This window comes from Augochlora pura, chromosome 3 (assembly GCF_028453695.1).
Source record: "Augochlora pura isolate Apur16 chromosome 3, APUR_v2.2.1, whole genome shotgun sequence".
Classification (NCBI taxonomy): domain Eukaryota; kingdom Metazoa; phylum Arthropoda; class Insecta; order Hymenoptera; family Halictidae; genus Augochlora; species Augochlora pura.
The window spans coordinates 31,087,875-31,102,505 of NC_135774.1; the positions used below are offsets into that span (position 1 = coordinate 31,087,875).

General features: G+C 49.7%; 1 protein-coding gene across 3 annotated transcripts in view; it reads right to left on the reverse strand.

The window, feature by feature from the left end:
- Nucleotides 1-419: 419 nt before the first annotated feature.
- The window catches only part of LOC144468035 (max dimerization protein 1-like), a 122,303-nt gene continuing 108,091 nt past the window's right edge, over nt 420-14,631 (reverse strand). For all 3 annotated transcript variants that reach the window (XM_078177155.1, XM_078177156.1, XM_078177157.1), the window contains exon 5: nt 420-573. In XM_078177155.1, the coding sequence (XP_078033281.1) occupies nt 435-573 (139 nt within the window). In that variant the 3' untranslated portion in view covers nt 420-434. The remainder of the gene's footprint in view (nt 574-14,631) is intronic.

The window sequence follows — 14,631 nt, forward strand, 5'->3', positions numbered from 1 at the left end:
GTCTTAGAATAAGCATCTCGCAAAATAGGATAATCAGCCCTGTTTTTTACTTAGACCAAATTCTGAAATTTGGTCTACTACCTACTATTTTAATTAAATCGGCCTGCGATCGCTTTTAGGGGTTGATGATATGCTCATACTTGGAGCTGGTAACCACAAAATAAAATACTATAAAACTATAAACTATAAAATAAAACATACAGTAGGAAACGTAACCACGTCTCTAAAACCTGAAAAAGATGACATGTTTATCTATTGCCATAGTTCTTCCGACATCGTGTTCAGTCGATCATAGACGACGTCATAATTCAGGATCAAGCGGGACCTCGGAATCAATTAAACAGGATCGGACAAAAGGCCTCTCCGCGGAGGAATTTGTCGGAAATGAATGATAAACTTCCGTACGACGTCGCAAAACCCCGATATTAAGGCGATCACGAGGACAAACGAGCACCTACCTTGATAAAACGCTTGGCCTTTGTCAGGAGACCGAGCGTAGTGTGTCTTGAGGTTTCTGGACCTAACGGGACCAGAACCTTCAGCTTTTCCAGGCAATTTCTGAGGTGCGCTCTCCTGCAACAAGAACAGACACGGGCAAATTAGGCCATTGTTTGTTACAAAGCTTTCTGGGCGAACATCTGGGACTGCGGCTATCTCTGCGATAGATAACAAAAATTCCACTTTATTCCGATATTAACGCTACTAAATTGCTGTCCAAATGGCTGGATGTTATACTGAATACTTTCGAAATTATGAACAGGTTTTCTTACCAATTCCTTTGAATTCCTGAATTTCATATTTTAAGCTTACATTTAAAGTATCCAAATAGTTAAAATCTTGTAACGTTTATAGACGCTAATTATCTAAAACGCGTTAGATAATTTCGGAGCTCAGTGTCAGAGAGTTAAATGTTAAAGCTTGCCTAGACGAATAAATGTATCCACACGAGAATTATAAATTGTCTTAATTTAATAGGAAACGATTAATATAAAAATTTGTTCACCCTTCCGGATGAACTACGCCTCATCTATCGACGTAATCTATCTACCAAAATTTTTGAAACGTGCAACAAGGTGATAATTTCATCCGTGTATCCCGACAAGGTTACAAACAAGCAGAACGGTGCGCGCGAACGATAGAGAAAAAGGAAGAACGCGCGAAGCAAAGAACACGCTCGGCATTGTTACTCGGTCGGGCGGGAAACTTTATGATTAGTGTAAAAAAAGTCGATCTTTCGAAGACATTAGAGGAGAATCCCCGATAATGTCAGGAGCCGAGGGCCCATTCCGGCGATAACTGGCTATCAGAGGAGGAACGCCGTGTATAGGTTGACCAATTCGAAACTTTAACGCGCTCGTAATTCGTCGCTGAGCGGGGCGCGGCGGTCGGGGTACCACGGGGCGTGGAAGGGCGCCCCCGGAGGTGGTTGGAGGACGTCGGCGGGGAGTGGTTCGAATTACCCGAAAGCTTTCCTGGCATCCGTTTTTCGTGTCACGTAGGGCGCACGATGAATGGAGCGGAATCTCGCCCGGTAAGCTTCGCTGGGAGCCCGTAAACGGAGGACAAAATTGAGGCCGAGACCGGAAGAAATGGTAGGAAACGTGGCCGCCGTGGAGAGAGAGAAAGAGACGGAACAAAGAGAAAGAGAGACAGAGAGAGAGAGAGAGAGAGGGAATAGGTGGCAACGAATCGGGCGACGCCGGATCCCCGTGGCACGCCGTAAGCCGTAAGGAATTCGGGGTCCGACCGCGGTACGCGAGAGACCGCGAACGAACCCGGGCCGCGAAACCGGCCGGGAAAAACCGATAAGATCCCGATTATCGCGGCGATCACGGGCCATTAGCCGAACGAATCGCGCGCGATAAACATACGAGAGAGAGAGAGAGAGAGACGCGCGGGAATTATTTCCCAGCCGGAATATCCTGCGGCGACCCGTTGAAAACGAAGAAACGACCGACCGGGGATCCGCCGCTCGGAATCCCAGCCCCTTTCCGGCGGACCCGGGATCGTTCCTGCAACGGGGAATTCGCCCCGGCTATGCTAACGACATTCGATAGCAATATTTTCGAACGTAAGTATCGGAGGATTGCGAACCGCGCCGGATGATTCCGAGGTGTAGGACAGGGCCTCGTGAATTCGCGGCATTCGAACTGCGCTCTGCGCGCCACCGATGGGAAATCTTCCGTGGCTTCGCGAACGAATCATCATTTTGTCTCCGAAATGAGGTGAAATTATTGAATCGAGTAGAAGAGTTGGGCAACTTAACCGCAAAGGGTTAAATATCGATGAAACAGAATTAGCGAAAACAGAATTTAGCGAATTCAATGAATGGTGAACAATTATAGTCAAAGTACGGCGAGGGGTGGTTGATACGATGGACAAAAGAAATATACCTTCATTTTGCTTTCACTCGCCTCGGAAGATTCTTCCTCCGCGTAAATATCTGTATCCTGCTAATTTTCATTAGACAAGGATTTTCTGTCCAAGATAAAAAAGAAGGCAAGGTTTAGGAGGCGCTTGGTCGGCAAGCGGGGCGTCGCGCGAGACGATTTATTTGGAGCGGCGCGCGTCGGTAACAAGTCGTGGCGGACGTGCGTCACGTGTGCCAAACACGCCCCATTGCAGGCATTTAATTATAAGTTTATGCCCGGTTTATTGTTCCGCCGTGGAAAATGGAGACGACGACCGCGACGACGTCGACGACGACGACGACGATGGCGTTGTCGACCAACCCGCTCGAAGACGGCTGCGAGAGGGTGTGTGGGGAGCGCGAGAGGGTCGGAGAGACGACCGCCTCGCCTCGTCTCGCCTCGCCTCGCCTCGCCTCGTCGCGTCAGGGGTGGTTTGGGGTTACGTCGAAAGAGCCCACCAAGACGTCGACGTCCCTTGCGGGTACACACAAGGCACCGTGTGTACCCGGCCGCGTTTGCACGTACGTTTTACGAGAAACAATAAGCCGGCTCTGGCTTAATGACGTCATCAAACGGTATTATGTCTCGCGGGCCGCAGAGTGGACGGTTTCCGCCCCCGGATAGATGCATTCGCGGCTGGGTTGCGAGCGGGCGTTATGCGCCGGCATTTAGGGACCCGGGGGCTGCGTTTAAGGGGCTCCGAAACCCGAAAGGGAACAAAAAAACTCATTTCGCGAACCGTTTCTCTCCTCGGCCAACCCCCAACTTCCCCCCCCCCCCTCTTCCGCCCCATCGCACACCCCCCTTCTCGCCGACCCGCGAGATCCGCGCCAATTTTTATTTCGTTTTCATTTTCTCTTTTATTTTAGCTCTCCCCCCACGGTACCCCCCCTCCCCGCAACGCTCGCTCTATTTCTCTCTATCCCTCTCTATTTCTCTCTCCCGTCCGCGTGTACACGCGTACCACACAGCGCGCGCCTCTCTCTCTCTTTTTTTTCGCCGGAGCTTTCGTTCGGAAGATTTACGCGCGCGCATCCTTTCCAGCTTTTATTTCTCTGATTTTTCGCGGTAATTGGTGGGGTTTGTTTGAATAGAAGCGGCGGGGGGCCGAGAGGGCGTACGTGATTTAGGTTCGGATTTCGCGAAGGGTGGCCTTGCGGATTTTTACCGGTGAATTGCCGGCCGGCCGGCCGCCGCCGCTGTAAAACAATTTCCACGGTCCCTTTTTTTCGGCTAATTTAGTGATCCGTGGAATTTTTATTAGTATTATTTGCCGCGTCGCGTCGCACGGCGTCGGAGCATCGGATGAAATGCAAATGACGAGCGGGACGCTCTTCTCTATCTCTCGCACTCTCTCTCTCGCGTCGCTGCTTGTTTTATTAAATGTTTAACGGCGCCGAGCTTCTGTCATTCTTCTACAGCTGCTCGGCACTTCCCCCTTTCGCTGTAAATACTGCGTTTGCGAGCTATTCGCTGTGACTCCATGTTCAATACCTAATGCGATTTTTATCGAATTTATTTTAATTATTAATACTGTGATTAATTTAATATCATCGAATATCTGAGTCGATAACTCTACGTCGCGATTATATTAAACCGTTGCCATATGTTGACAATTCTGACACGCGACGAACATTTCTAGTAATAATTTCGATGGTGTGAATGCTATACCGTTGTTTAAAAGTTGAGTGAAATTCTAATCTCTTGTTATCTATATTTAAATATTGAAGCGACTGTAGACGCTTAGTAAATTATCTTTCTTCTCCCCAGAAAATATTACAATCGAAAAAATTTCTAATCAACGCAACTATAAAAAAAAAATGATACGGCAAAGGGTTAACGAGCTCCGTAACAATCCGCTCGACTATCCCTTACGTTTGCCGCGACGCGGGAAAATCGCGGCCATGTTTCGCGGTCGTCGATGACGCGACGTCTTTGACACGTTTAATGAATAAAGAAAAAAAAAAGAAAAAAAAGGGAGGTGGGAGAGGCATCGAATGCGCGAAGTGTCGGAACACGAGAGTTCCATCCGGCCCGCGCGCGCGGAGAGAGAGAGAGAGAGAGAGAGAGAGAGAGAGAGCGGTGTGGCGGGGTTATTGATCCGGACGAAAAAGGTGCAGCTGAAGTTTTGATCAACGTTCATCTCCGAAAATTGGATGCCCGCGTCGCTGGTTCGAAAATTGAATATTTTATGCCCGGATCAATAAACCCGATGACGTGTTCGAAATTTGCAATACCCCCGGCAAACAATATTCCCCGCGCCGAAATAAAGAGTTCCGAATTCGAGACGTCCGCGCGGCCGTTTCAATAATGAAAAATCAAGCCGGAATAGAGGAGGACCTATTGCCCCCGAATCGGGGGACCGTACAGAATTAAATCTGGAGTTCGTCGATTGAAGCGCGAGGAACGCGTTTTGCGAGTCCCATTCGTTAATCCGTCCGAACGATTCTACACTTTTATTGTCAACGTTTAAGTCTTTGTGAGACAATATATATCCAACATATATTTTTAATAATTCAGATACCACTTTATTTCAATGCTTTTCGATACTTCTATAAAATCGGCTAGATTATAAGCAAACGAATACTGAGTTAATTTTTAAAAGATCGCGAGACAAAAGAGTTTTTTTTAAATACCGCTCCGCGCGTCGGGACATTTAAGTGCACGCGCGCAAAATAAATCATTCGGAATTGGAAATCCAATTTCCTAGCCGGAACACTTTGCGGCAAAAATAAATTGTAGTCGCGACCGCGATGCAAATTATTTGCCGACAATGGATTGAATTACACGGCGGGGGAGAGGGGGGAGGAGGAGGAGGAGGAAAAAAAAAGAGCTCGGCATATATAAATATTCATGTTGAACACCGCGAGAAGATTACGAGCGGTATTTCACCCGTAATCGCCGCACGGTCTCCGCGCGATCGATCATCATTTTTGCCGAAGGAGAGCGCGCGACGGCGACGGCGACGGCGACGGCGGCGTCGGTTTCCTCATTGGTCGAGGAACACCCCGGGGGCTCATTGTCGGAGCCGCCGACTCGACATAATTACAATAATTGCAATTAATTTGAATGTACTTAGATCGAGGAGGGAGGTAAGGGGGGAGGGGAGGGGAAAGGGGGGGGGGGGGGCGTCGTGTTATCGGCCACGGGCGACCACTAAATCACGTCGCAGCCACGGAAATTAATTACAGCCTTCGCGTATCGCGCGCGCGAACCTGTTTGAAGCGCGGCCGAACGGTGCCGAGCGAGCGAGCGCCCGATTATCTGAGATCCCGTTTTCCCGTCGGCGGAAAGCGAGGGCCCCGATGGAAAGTTCGACCCCTGCGCGGAGAGCCCGGCCCGGACCGACCCTGCACGCCGCCACCATCGCCATAGCCGCCGTCGCTCTGTCGACGAAATGAAAAGTCGCCGAACCGTGAAATGTTACGCAAATATGACGTAGATAGAGTTCGAGCAACCATGGCTGTCCAACTTTGACACGCGCCTCTCGCCCTCCCCGGATCGGCTCGACAGGCGGCCGCAGCTTCCGATAAACAAAATTATTTGCAGCCTGTCCGTCACGACCCCTAACGTGTTCCTTTGCGTCGCGCGGCAATGTCCGCGATACCTCTCCCTCGTTTGTATAATAAATGAGCGAACTAGACGCGTAACAGTAAAATTATTGTTAATTTGTTAGATCTGTTGAGGTAGGAAATAATTTATCTTTTATTCCAGAGTACTAGAAAATATTTATTTTGTGCGAAGGCACACGTGCGACGACGATGATTCTGCAGTTCTACGAGCTGTGAAAAACAGCATGACATTCCGGAATTCATCGAGGCGATATTTTATTCGCGTTTTATAAAGGGTCACCTTCAAGACCGTCTTCCAAAACAATAGAAAAAGTAGAAATTATTGTCGCTTATTTATTATAATATTACGTCTATACCTTTTAAAGGGACAAGAGTTTTCGCTAAAGTCTTCTGCGTTTTAATGCTTTTTTACGTTCTCTTTCCGGGGGGAAGATTATTCTTTTCGCTGGCAAAGATAGCCGCGAAATAGTTTCGAAAAATAGAACCGGGCCGGTTCAATCAACAAATGGAAGATTTAGCGGCGGGAGGTGAAAGGACAACGAGAGCGTGCCCCGTAAACGTCGGTCGGGACACGTGCGAAACCGAGTTCCCAGGGAAACGGCGAAAATAAACGTCAACAGGAAAAGTATTCCGGAGCAGCGAGAATGGACGGTAAAAAACATACAAACGGAGGAAAGACAACATCGCTAGAAACTTTTATATTTCTACAACAAATAATAAATACAGAGAGAGAGAGAGGGAGAGCTTTTATTTTGTTTGCCCCCGGGGGTCCGCCACTTTTCTTGTTTAGCGACAAAACAGCGCCGTTTATCCTTTAATACACAGAACGACTGTTCGCGGAACGCTTCGAGCAATTTGCCCAGCTGGCCGGAAAACTGTGGCTCAATCGTTCTGCAAATCACTATATCAGTTCATATCGATACTTATATTAATCGATTGCGTAGGTCAATTTTACGTATTATTATTTTGCAAGGCGGGCCATCAAAGATTTCGTCACCAATAATCGAAACTGAAATGTACAATTAAATATAAAGAGTCGAATTATCGATATTATTATTTTGAAATTATTTCTTCATTTTATTAAAATTCGCAGGAAATAACGCTATTTAATATATTCGATTTCTGACTTTTCTAAATAAAATACTTTTAATTATTAAGCAATTCTTAAGGCCGTCACGGTGACAGGATTAATAATAAAATTGACACTAAAAACACCTAATCGCAACAAATATATATTATAATTTTATAATAACGCCAAGACTTATTTAAAATTCTTGCATTACGTCTTCTCCAGAAATATTATTAAAAATCTAAAAAGATCAGTAAAAGTGTCCTAGTGTTGAATAAAATTTGAGAGAAAGATTTTCAAGCAGACGATCCCGTAGCCGATAATTGCGTCGAGGATCAAGAAAACGAGCTTCGCAGATTTTCGTGCGGCGCGATCGCAGACCGTCCGCTCGCGGAACGCGGCGCGGTGAAACGCGAAACGCGAAACGGGAAACGGCGCCGGTTAAAATCGCGTACGCGGCGCGCATCGTAAATTAGTTCGATTCGGCGCGGGCGTGGGGAAAATCGCGACGGTGCACGTATCAGACACGGATGCCGACGCGCGCGCTAGAGGCGGGTAAGCCGCTTAAAGGAACACCCCGGCCTGAAAACTAAAGGCTGCGAGCCGCGCGTCGCGAGGCGTAATCCTCGTCTAACTGGGTCCGCGCGCCCTGATGCCGCCGGGGACGTGTAATCGGTTTGTTTGAATTATTAAAGGAGAACCGGGTAGTCGGCCGTCCATCATTGAATTTCCTCGCGTTCTATTTTTGCGACCGTTCCTCGCGCTTCGAGCGTACCCCGTTTCTCCAAGAGCCTGAATGGAGCTTCTCCGATTGTCTTCTTCAAAGATAAAACTGCATGTCATGTAAAAATGTATTTTTTTAATTATTTCGGGTGGGTTCGTATATTTTTTTAATTATTTCGAGAGGGTCTGCGGAGGAGAAATCTCTGAAGCGTATGTAGCGAGATGTTAAATTATACGAGGTTCGTGTAATAAAGCCGTTCGCGTTTCCAACTACCTTGTGTTAAAGTAGATAGTTTCAGCTTTCTTTTAAGCAAAGTTCCATAGCAATACCTCTACGGGAACGTATTTTAAAATCCAGTCAAACTTTTCTTTTACACCTCGTAAACCCTACGATGTAAGAGGTTGGTCCCTCCTAATTTTTAAAAATGATATCGTCACTCGATTGCAATTTCCTCTGCGCTGTATCAAAGTAGACAGTTCCAGCTTTCTTTTAAGCTAAATTTCATAGAAATATCTTCACTGGAACATATCAAAAATTCTTCTAAATTCTCGCTTTGTATTCCTCTAATTTTCCTTAATCTTCCTTGCCTTTTCCTAGGCGTCACAGAGGTCGCCGATTATTTAACCTAGACGCATTCATCGGTTGCTTCCTCAATTTGTCTTTCGCCATCGAACGCCGCGATACGACAATGCTTCTCGGCGAGCACGATCCTAAGTGACAAGTTCGATTCGCGCGGTTCGAAGCGGCCGTGGAGGAGAGAGCCGGGCGCGGAATATGCTCAGTGGGGCATGCGTGAAAATGACACGAGGGATCAGCTGTCAAGCCGGGATCAGAATCACGGTTCCTCGCGCTTCTGCGGGGAAGATCGACGGGGACGAATCCCCGAGAGAGAGAGAGGGCCCCCCGATTGTCTGGTAAAATTAGGTGTACTCGGAGAACTCGAGGTGTAAAACGGAGAATGTTTGAAGAAGAAAGTTGCGAGATACCTGCGGGAGAGAGAGACCGGCACAATTTGCTACCACCGTCAAACATAATTCGCCGCTCCGGCCGGAAGAAGACTACAAAGACGATCCTCCGGAGGAATACGTTATCTTCGACGCGTACGACGACGTTTGCCGGAAATAAATATTTGAGAGGGAAAACCACGCGATTCCCGGGGAGAAAGCCCGCGAGGTTTATCCGCGGATGGGGCTCGATCGCTCGCGGAAAATTGGGGGGGAGGAGCGCGGCTATCGACGAGTCCAAAGTAGAACGTTCCGGCGAAGATCAGACATCCCCGAGACATCCTGTAATGCGATTCTACCGACTCGGCTCTGCTCGGCGGTCCACAGACGTCCGCCGGCGGAGAGAGAGAGAAAAAAAAATATTTGGAATGGAAGTTACAAGATCTCGAGAGAGGCCGCCGCAATTTGCTTTTGTGTCAAGCATAGATCGCTCGGAATCCCAGATTCCCAGGCTCCCCGGGAACACCGCAGGGAGACCCCCCGGTCTCCTCGAGTAGCCCGGCGGCCGTCCCGCAGTCCCAAGACCCGACCCTTCAGAAAGGACTTCAGCGGAACAGCCAGTTAAGCCGGGGCTAACACTCCGCAAGCCCAGCGAAAGTAAAATCCACGTTAAGTAAAAACCGACTTCCGTGATCCCGGGCGCGAGCGCGCGCGCGCCGCTCGAATGTCTCTGTCTGTGGGTCGTCGATGAGCACCGTGTTAAATCTTCCGCGGTACATTAGACCCGGAACGTGTCGGGACGTTTTTCGAGAACCTTTTGCATCGGGAACCAGCCGTGAAAGTCGAACGTTTCCCCGTGGCCAACCGGGGCAAATTATACCCTCGTTCATTAGAAAATGATTCACGATGATGAACGATGCTCTTCAAACGACTCCGTGTTCCCTAGATCCGATCTCGAACGCGTTTCGTGATGGAACGACGGTCGTTCCGTTATCCATTTCCTGTCTATATGTCTCTAGGCTATTTTTCCTGCACGCACACATAATTATTATTACCATAATTATTGCATATTTATTATGTACGCCGTTTCTTCTTTCCATATATACATTATATATAGATTTTTATCGTACTCAGTTGGGACAGCTTCACAAAATCTCTCTCTTTTTATTTCCGCTTCTTACTATACTTTCACGTATTATACATTGCATGAGAAACGTTATTCGCAAGACTGTGGATTTGCCCCGGAAACCTTGCGAACGATAAACGCAGATAATAAAATGACCGGGATGATCTCATTGCCGGCGCAGCATTTAGTAATCAGCGGGAGCGGCGGCGGGCCGGTGCAGAGTTAATCGGGTTGCCAACATGAAAGACGATTAGAAGCCCGAGGTCCGGAGCGCCGCCGCGCCCGTAGATCTTTGGGAATTGCGGGACAATGAGGTCTGAAATTCGGCAGACACGCGTATACACGGGATCGGACACGCCGGAGAGAGAGGGAGAGAGTGGTACAGAGAGGATAGGATAGGATAGGAGAGCGGCAGCCTGGACCCGTCGAATCCTCTGGCAGCGCATCAATCATTCATCGACGCGATCGGCTGATTATTCATTAATCGCTGATTACATATCGGAAGGGGGAGTGGGGGGCAGGGGCCGAGGTTCTCGGTGGTTTACGGTAACAAAACGTGTACCCTGGAGACGGAATAGTTGACGCGGGGCCAAAGCCATCGGCGGTAGCATTGTCGAATATTCGAGCAGACACTATCAGACAGCTTGCTGCTCGGGGTCTCTCTTTGCCACCCCTCTCCGCCACCCACGGCGTGTCCTCGATCCCCGTGGCGAATTAATAATCAACGTTCAAACGTTACCGACACGCCACGCCACGCCACGCCAGGCTGAGCGCGCCACGCCGTGCCCACGCCACACGCTGCTGCACGGTAGGACACACGGCACACGGTAGGTAGGGACACGTCTCCGTTGTTGGTTGAAGCCAGAAGCCGGGAACCGGCGCGGAAGCGAGCCGGGAACCGGCGCGGAAGCGAGCCGGGAGAGCCGCCGCGTCTTCGCGAACCACGCCGGTGACTTCGACACGGGAATTCCGCGCGAAGTATTTATTCATCAGGCTCTGGTACGCCGAACAGGCGGGACAGGAATTTCATAATGCTGGTGTCACACGCTGGTATCGATTGCAGGGCTCGCCACCTGCCGCCCGGCCTCCTACGGCCTCCTGCGGCCTCCTGCCTGCCTGCCTGCCTGCCTGCCTCTCTCTCTGCCTCTGCCTCTCTGCCTCGCTCGTCCAGAGGACTCATCGGCCTCCGGCAAAAATGTAGCAGCGAACGCGCGCCGTGTCCCCGGCAACCGGAAAGGATGTCAAAGAACGATGAGATTGATAGGACGAGAATGACGGGAATTTCTGACGTGGCTCGCCTGCGTTCCGAACCCCCCTGCCCCGATCTACACGACCCGCGCGCCCCGAGGATCTGACCCGCGAACACTGCTCCCCCCCTCCTGTACCTTCGAACATTCTCTCGAATTATAGTACCACGGAGACTCCCTTCGACGATCGCTCGTTTTTATCATATTCCGATATCCGACGCGCTCACTCGTTTATTTATTTATTGAATATAGCTGCGAGACGTTGAGAGATCGTTAGATGAAATATAATAATCGTTTAGATGAAACATCGCAGAAAGAATAGTACAGAGTTTTAGAATGACTTTATACATAGCAAAAAGATAATTTATTGTTGTCTGTTATTTTAGAAAATCTAGAGAATAGCGTTCTAATTTATCAAATAAAAGAATTGAAAAAGCCTTTACAAGAATATAATAGACAATTATCTAAATGGAGCCGATCACAGCCACCACCGCAATCGCCAAAATCGTTCGCCATTCGAGAAGCGCGGAGCAAGTGCAATTGCATTGTAAATCTTTGGAAAACGGAGAGAAATAACTTCCATCCATTACACTTTGGAAATAAAGTGCACGTAAGGCGATTAGCCGTAGCGCTTTGAAAGCGATTGCCCTCCGACCATTTCGCGAATCGCTCGAAGTCGGATAAAAAGTGGAATTATTTTCCAGGAGTATTGCGTTTTCCAGCTGCCACGCGGATTCACCAACGAATTGTCAAAGGGCCGCGAGGCCATTTTTCATATCTAGTCCCCGTGAATACGCATCGGGAAAAGGGAATCGAGTCGATTTCGAGCGGAGCTGCGCCGAGAGCAAGCCACGAATGCCGGTCGCAAGTGCGTGGCTGCAGCCAATCCCGGCGGGTGCATTGGCCGGCCATGAGTTAGATCGCTTTAACAGCCGCCTGTAAACAGCCTCGTAACTTCACTGCTCTCCCTCTCCGTCTCACTCTTTCTCTCGCTCGCTCTCTTGCTCGCTAGCTCGTTCGTTCTCCAACTCTCTTGCTCTCTCGCTCGTTCGTTCTCTAACTCTCTCGCTCTCTCGCTCGTTCGTTCTCTAACTCTCTTGCTCTCTCGCTCGTTCGTTCTCTAACTCTCTTTCTCGCTCTCCTCCTCTCGCCGTCTCTTCGCCGCGCTGCTCTCCACGCTCCTCATTTCTCCAGCAACCTGCAACCCACTCCTACCACGAGGACGCGGCTTCTGCCGCACATACGTCTACCCGTCCCTGTTGCATACTCGTTTCTCGTTTCTCTATCTGCTGGCCGGCTCTCGTGGCTGTGCGAGACGATGCATCGGTGGAATCGCGAGCGCGAGCGCGCACGTGCACCGTCGCGCCGCTCGCTGGCCGCGTCCACGACCGGCCAGCTCCGAAACGTTTTTCTCCCTATATCTACGCGATCTTCTCCACTCGACAGTAAATTATACACGCGCTACCGAAACCTCGACCTTTCCGCGTTCGAATAATCGCCAATATTCGCGTTAAAATAAATTATCGTATCACTGGATCAAACGCGAGCCGCGACTCGCAAAATCCAGGTGCGAGAGGCGTTGCGGCGACCAAATCAAACACGGATCTCCCCGTTCGCCCGCGCGAATCGACGAGCACCGGTAAAACAAACAGCAGCGTAAAAACGAGACAACGTGCATTGTTTTTTAAAATTACCTTTACGTTATAAATTCGCGGCAAATATCGCGGCACGCATGAATACAGATGGCTCGTATAATGGAACGAAGTGGTCCGAGTCCAGGGTATAAAATATAGCGACTCTATGTAAATGGCGACCAGTTTACGGTATCTCGCGAAGGAAAACGCCGACTAAAAAGGCAGGCAGCTCTCCGACGGCAAGAAAATGGAACGGAGCGGTTCTATGGCGAAGAGTACCGGCACTCCGTCGATCGTCGACCGATTCCCCGATCCGTGAGCCGCTCTCGGCCCGATTCCGAGAGAGAGAGAGAGAGAGAGAGAGAGAGAGACGGCCGGAATAATTAAGAGTATTCCACGCTCGGCAACTTCGAAAATTCACCGATACCACCGTCGCTGAACGCCGCGCCGAAGTTTGTCTTTAATCCACGGGACGTGCTTTCCCAAGAAAACTTCTCGCTTTTTGCCGGCGCGGAAGCGGGGATTTCAGCCGACGACGCCGGGGAAAGGGGTTAGCGAGGAGGTGGAGGTGGAGATGGAGGAGGGGGCGATGGCGAGGGAGGCGTCAGGGTGAAAGAGACTCGGCCCGGAAATATTGCCGGGAAATTTCGGTGCACGTGTTGCTGCGCCCGGAGTGGATTATGGCTGCTGCCGCTGCCGCTGCCGCTGCTGCACAACTTTCTGTCTCGCGTCGTATCGGTGGAAAATTTGGAAACTGAGCGCCGCCGAAGAAAACTCCGACGCTCCGGCGAAAGTTCTTTGATCAACAGACGCGCCGCTTCCCCGCTGCGTCGGCTACGGAAAATGCGGGCGGAGGGCTGTTATCGCCCGGGCGTTCCGTGCACCGTAATTAAACTGCGCGGAGGTCTTTCGCGTTTCTCGCGCGAGCGCAGTGGTCGGATACGAAGAATTCGATGGAATTTCACCTAATTAATGAGATCGAAATTAATGGAATTATTCGAATGAACAGTATAGTTTAGGGTAATTCTAGAACAACCGTCGACAAAACTATATACTCATTGTGATATACTTATGCGATAAAACGCATGAGAAAATTTATCTTCAAAATAAATTGACGCAGCTACCTGGTTAAAAATTCCCTACGGTCTCGAATCTACCAACGATTTCTATGATATAAAAATATCTCGACGCATGTACGATCTAGGAGAACGATTACGCACCCGTGCAGTTGTCAACTCGCTCGATTGATCCTCGACGAACACGAACAAACTATATATAGTCGACGCATTTATATAAATTAGAAAATGGTAGAACGCGTTTGAAAAAATCTCCGGACCCTGTTCCGTGTACGCGAGTGAATTGTTGGCCGATTAAGAGTCGGACGGCGTTTCCACGCGAGCGAGCGCGCGCGGAGACGTTTAAATATTCCGCGCGCGCCGAAGAACAAGGGTGCAATCAGCTCCGAGGAAAAATGGATTACGAACGATCGGGAGGTTGAACGGAGGAGAGTTGAACGGGTCGCGGGAACTTCGAAAGGCAACGATCCCGCGCGTGAGTTAAGGAAAAAGCGAGCGCGGGGGGAAAGGGCGAGGGCGAGGGCGAGGGCGGCGAGCGGACGACACACGCAAGCTGCGTGGAACGCGGGAACCGATCTCCGGCGTCGTCGAAACGACCGGCGAAAGAAACGGCTGGATGGCACCCGTCAAGGGGTTAACATTCCGTGAAAAATCACCGGAAACCCTCATGAATTATTAAAGCATTTCCACGGGCGATCCGGCGAGCCATAATCGCGCGGAATAATTTTTCCTCGCAGCGTAGCCGATAACGGCGACGACCGCGCGATTTCTCTCTCTCTCCCTCTCTCTCTCTCTCTCTCTTTCTCTCTTTCGCCGTTTCTTTCTCGC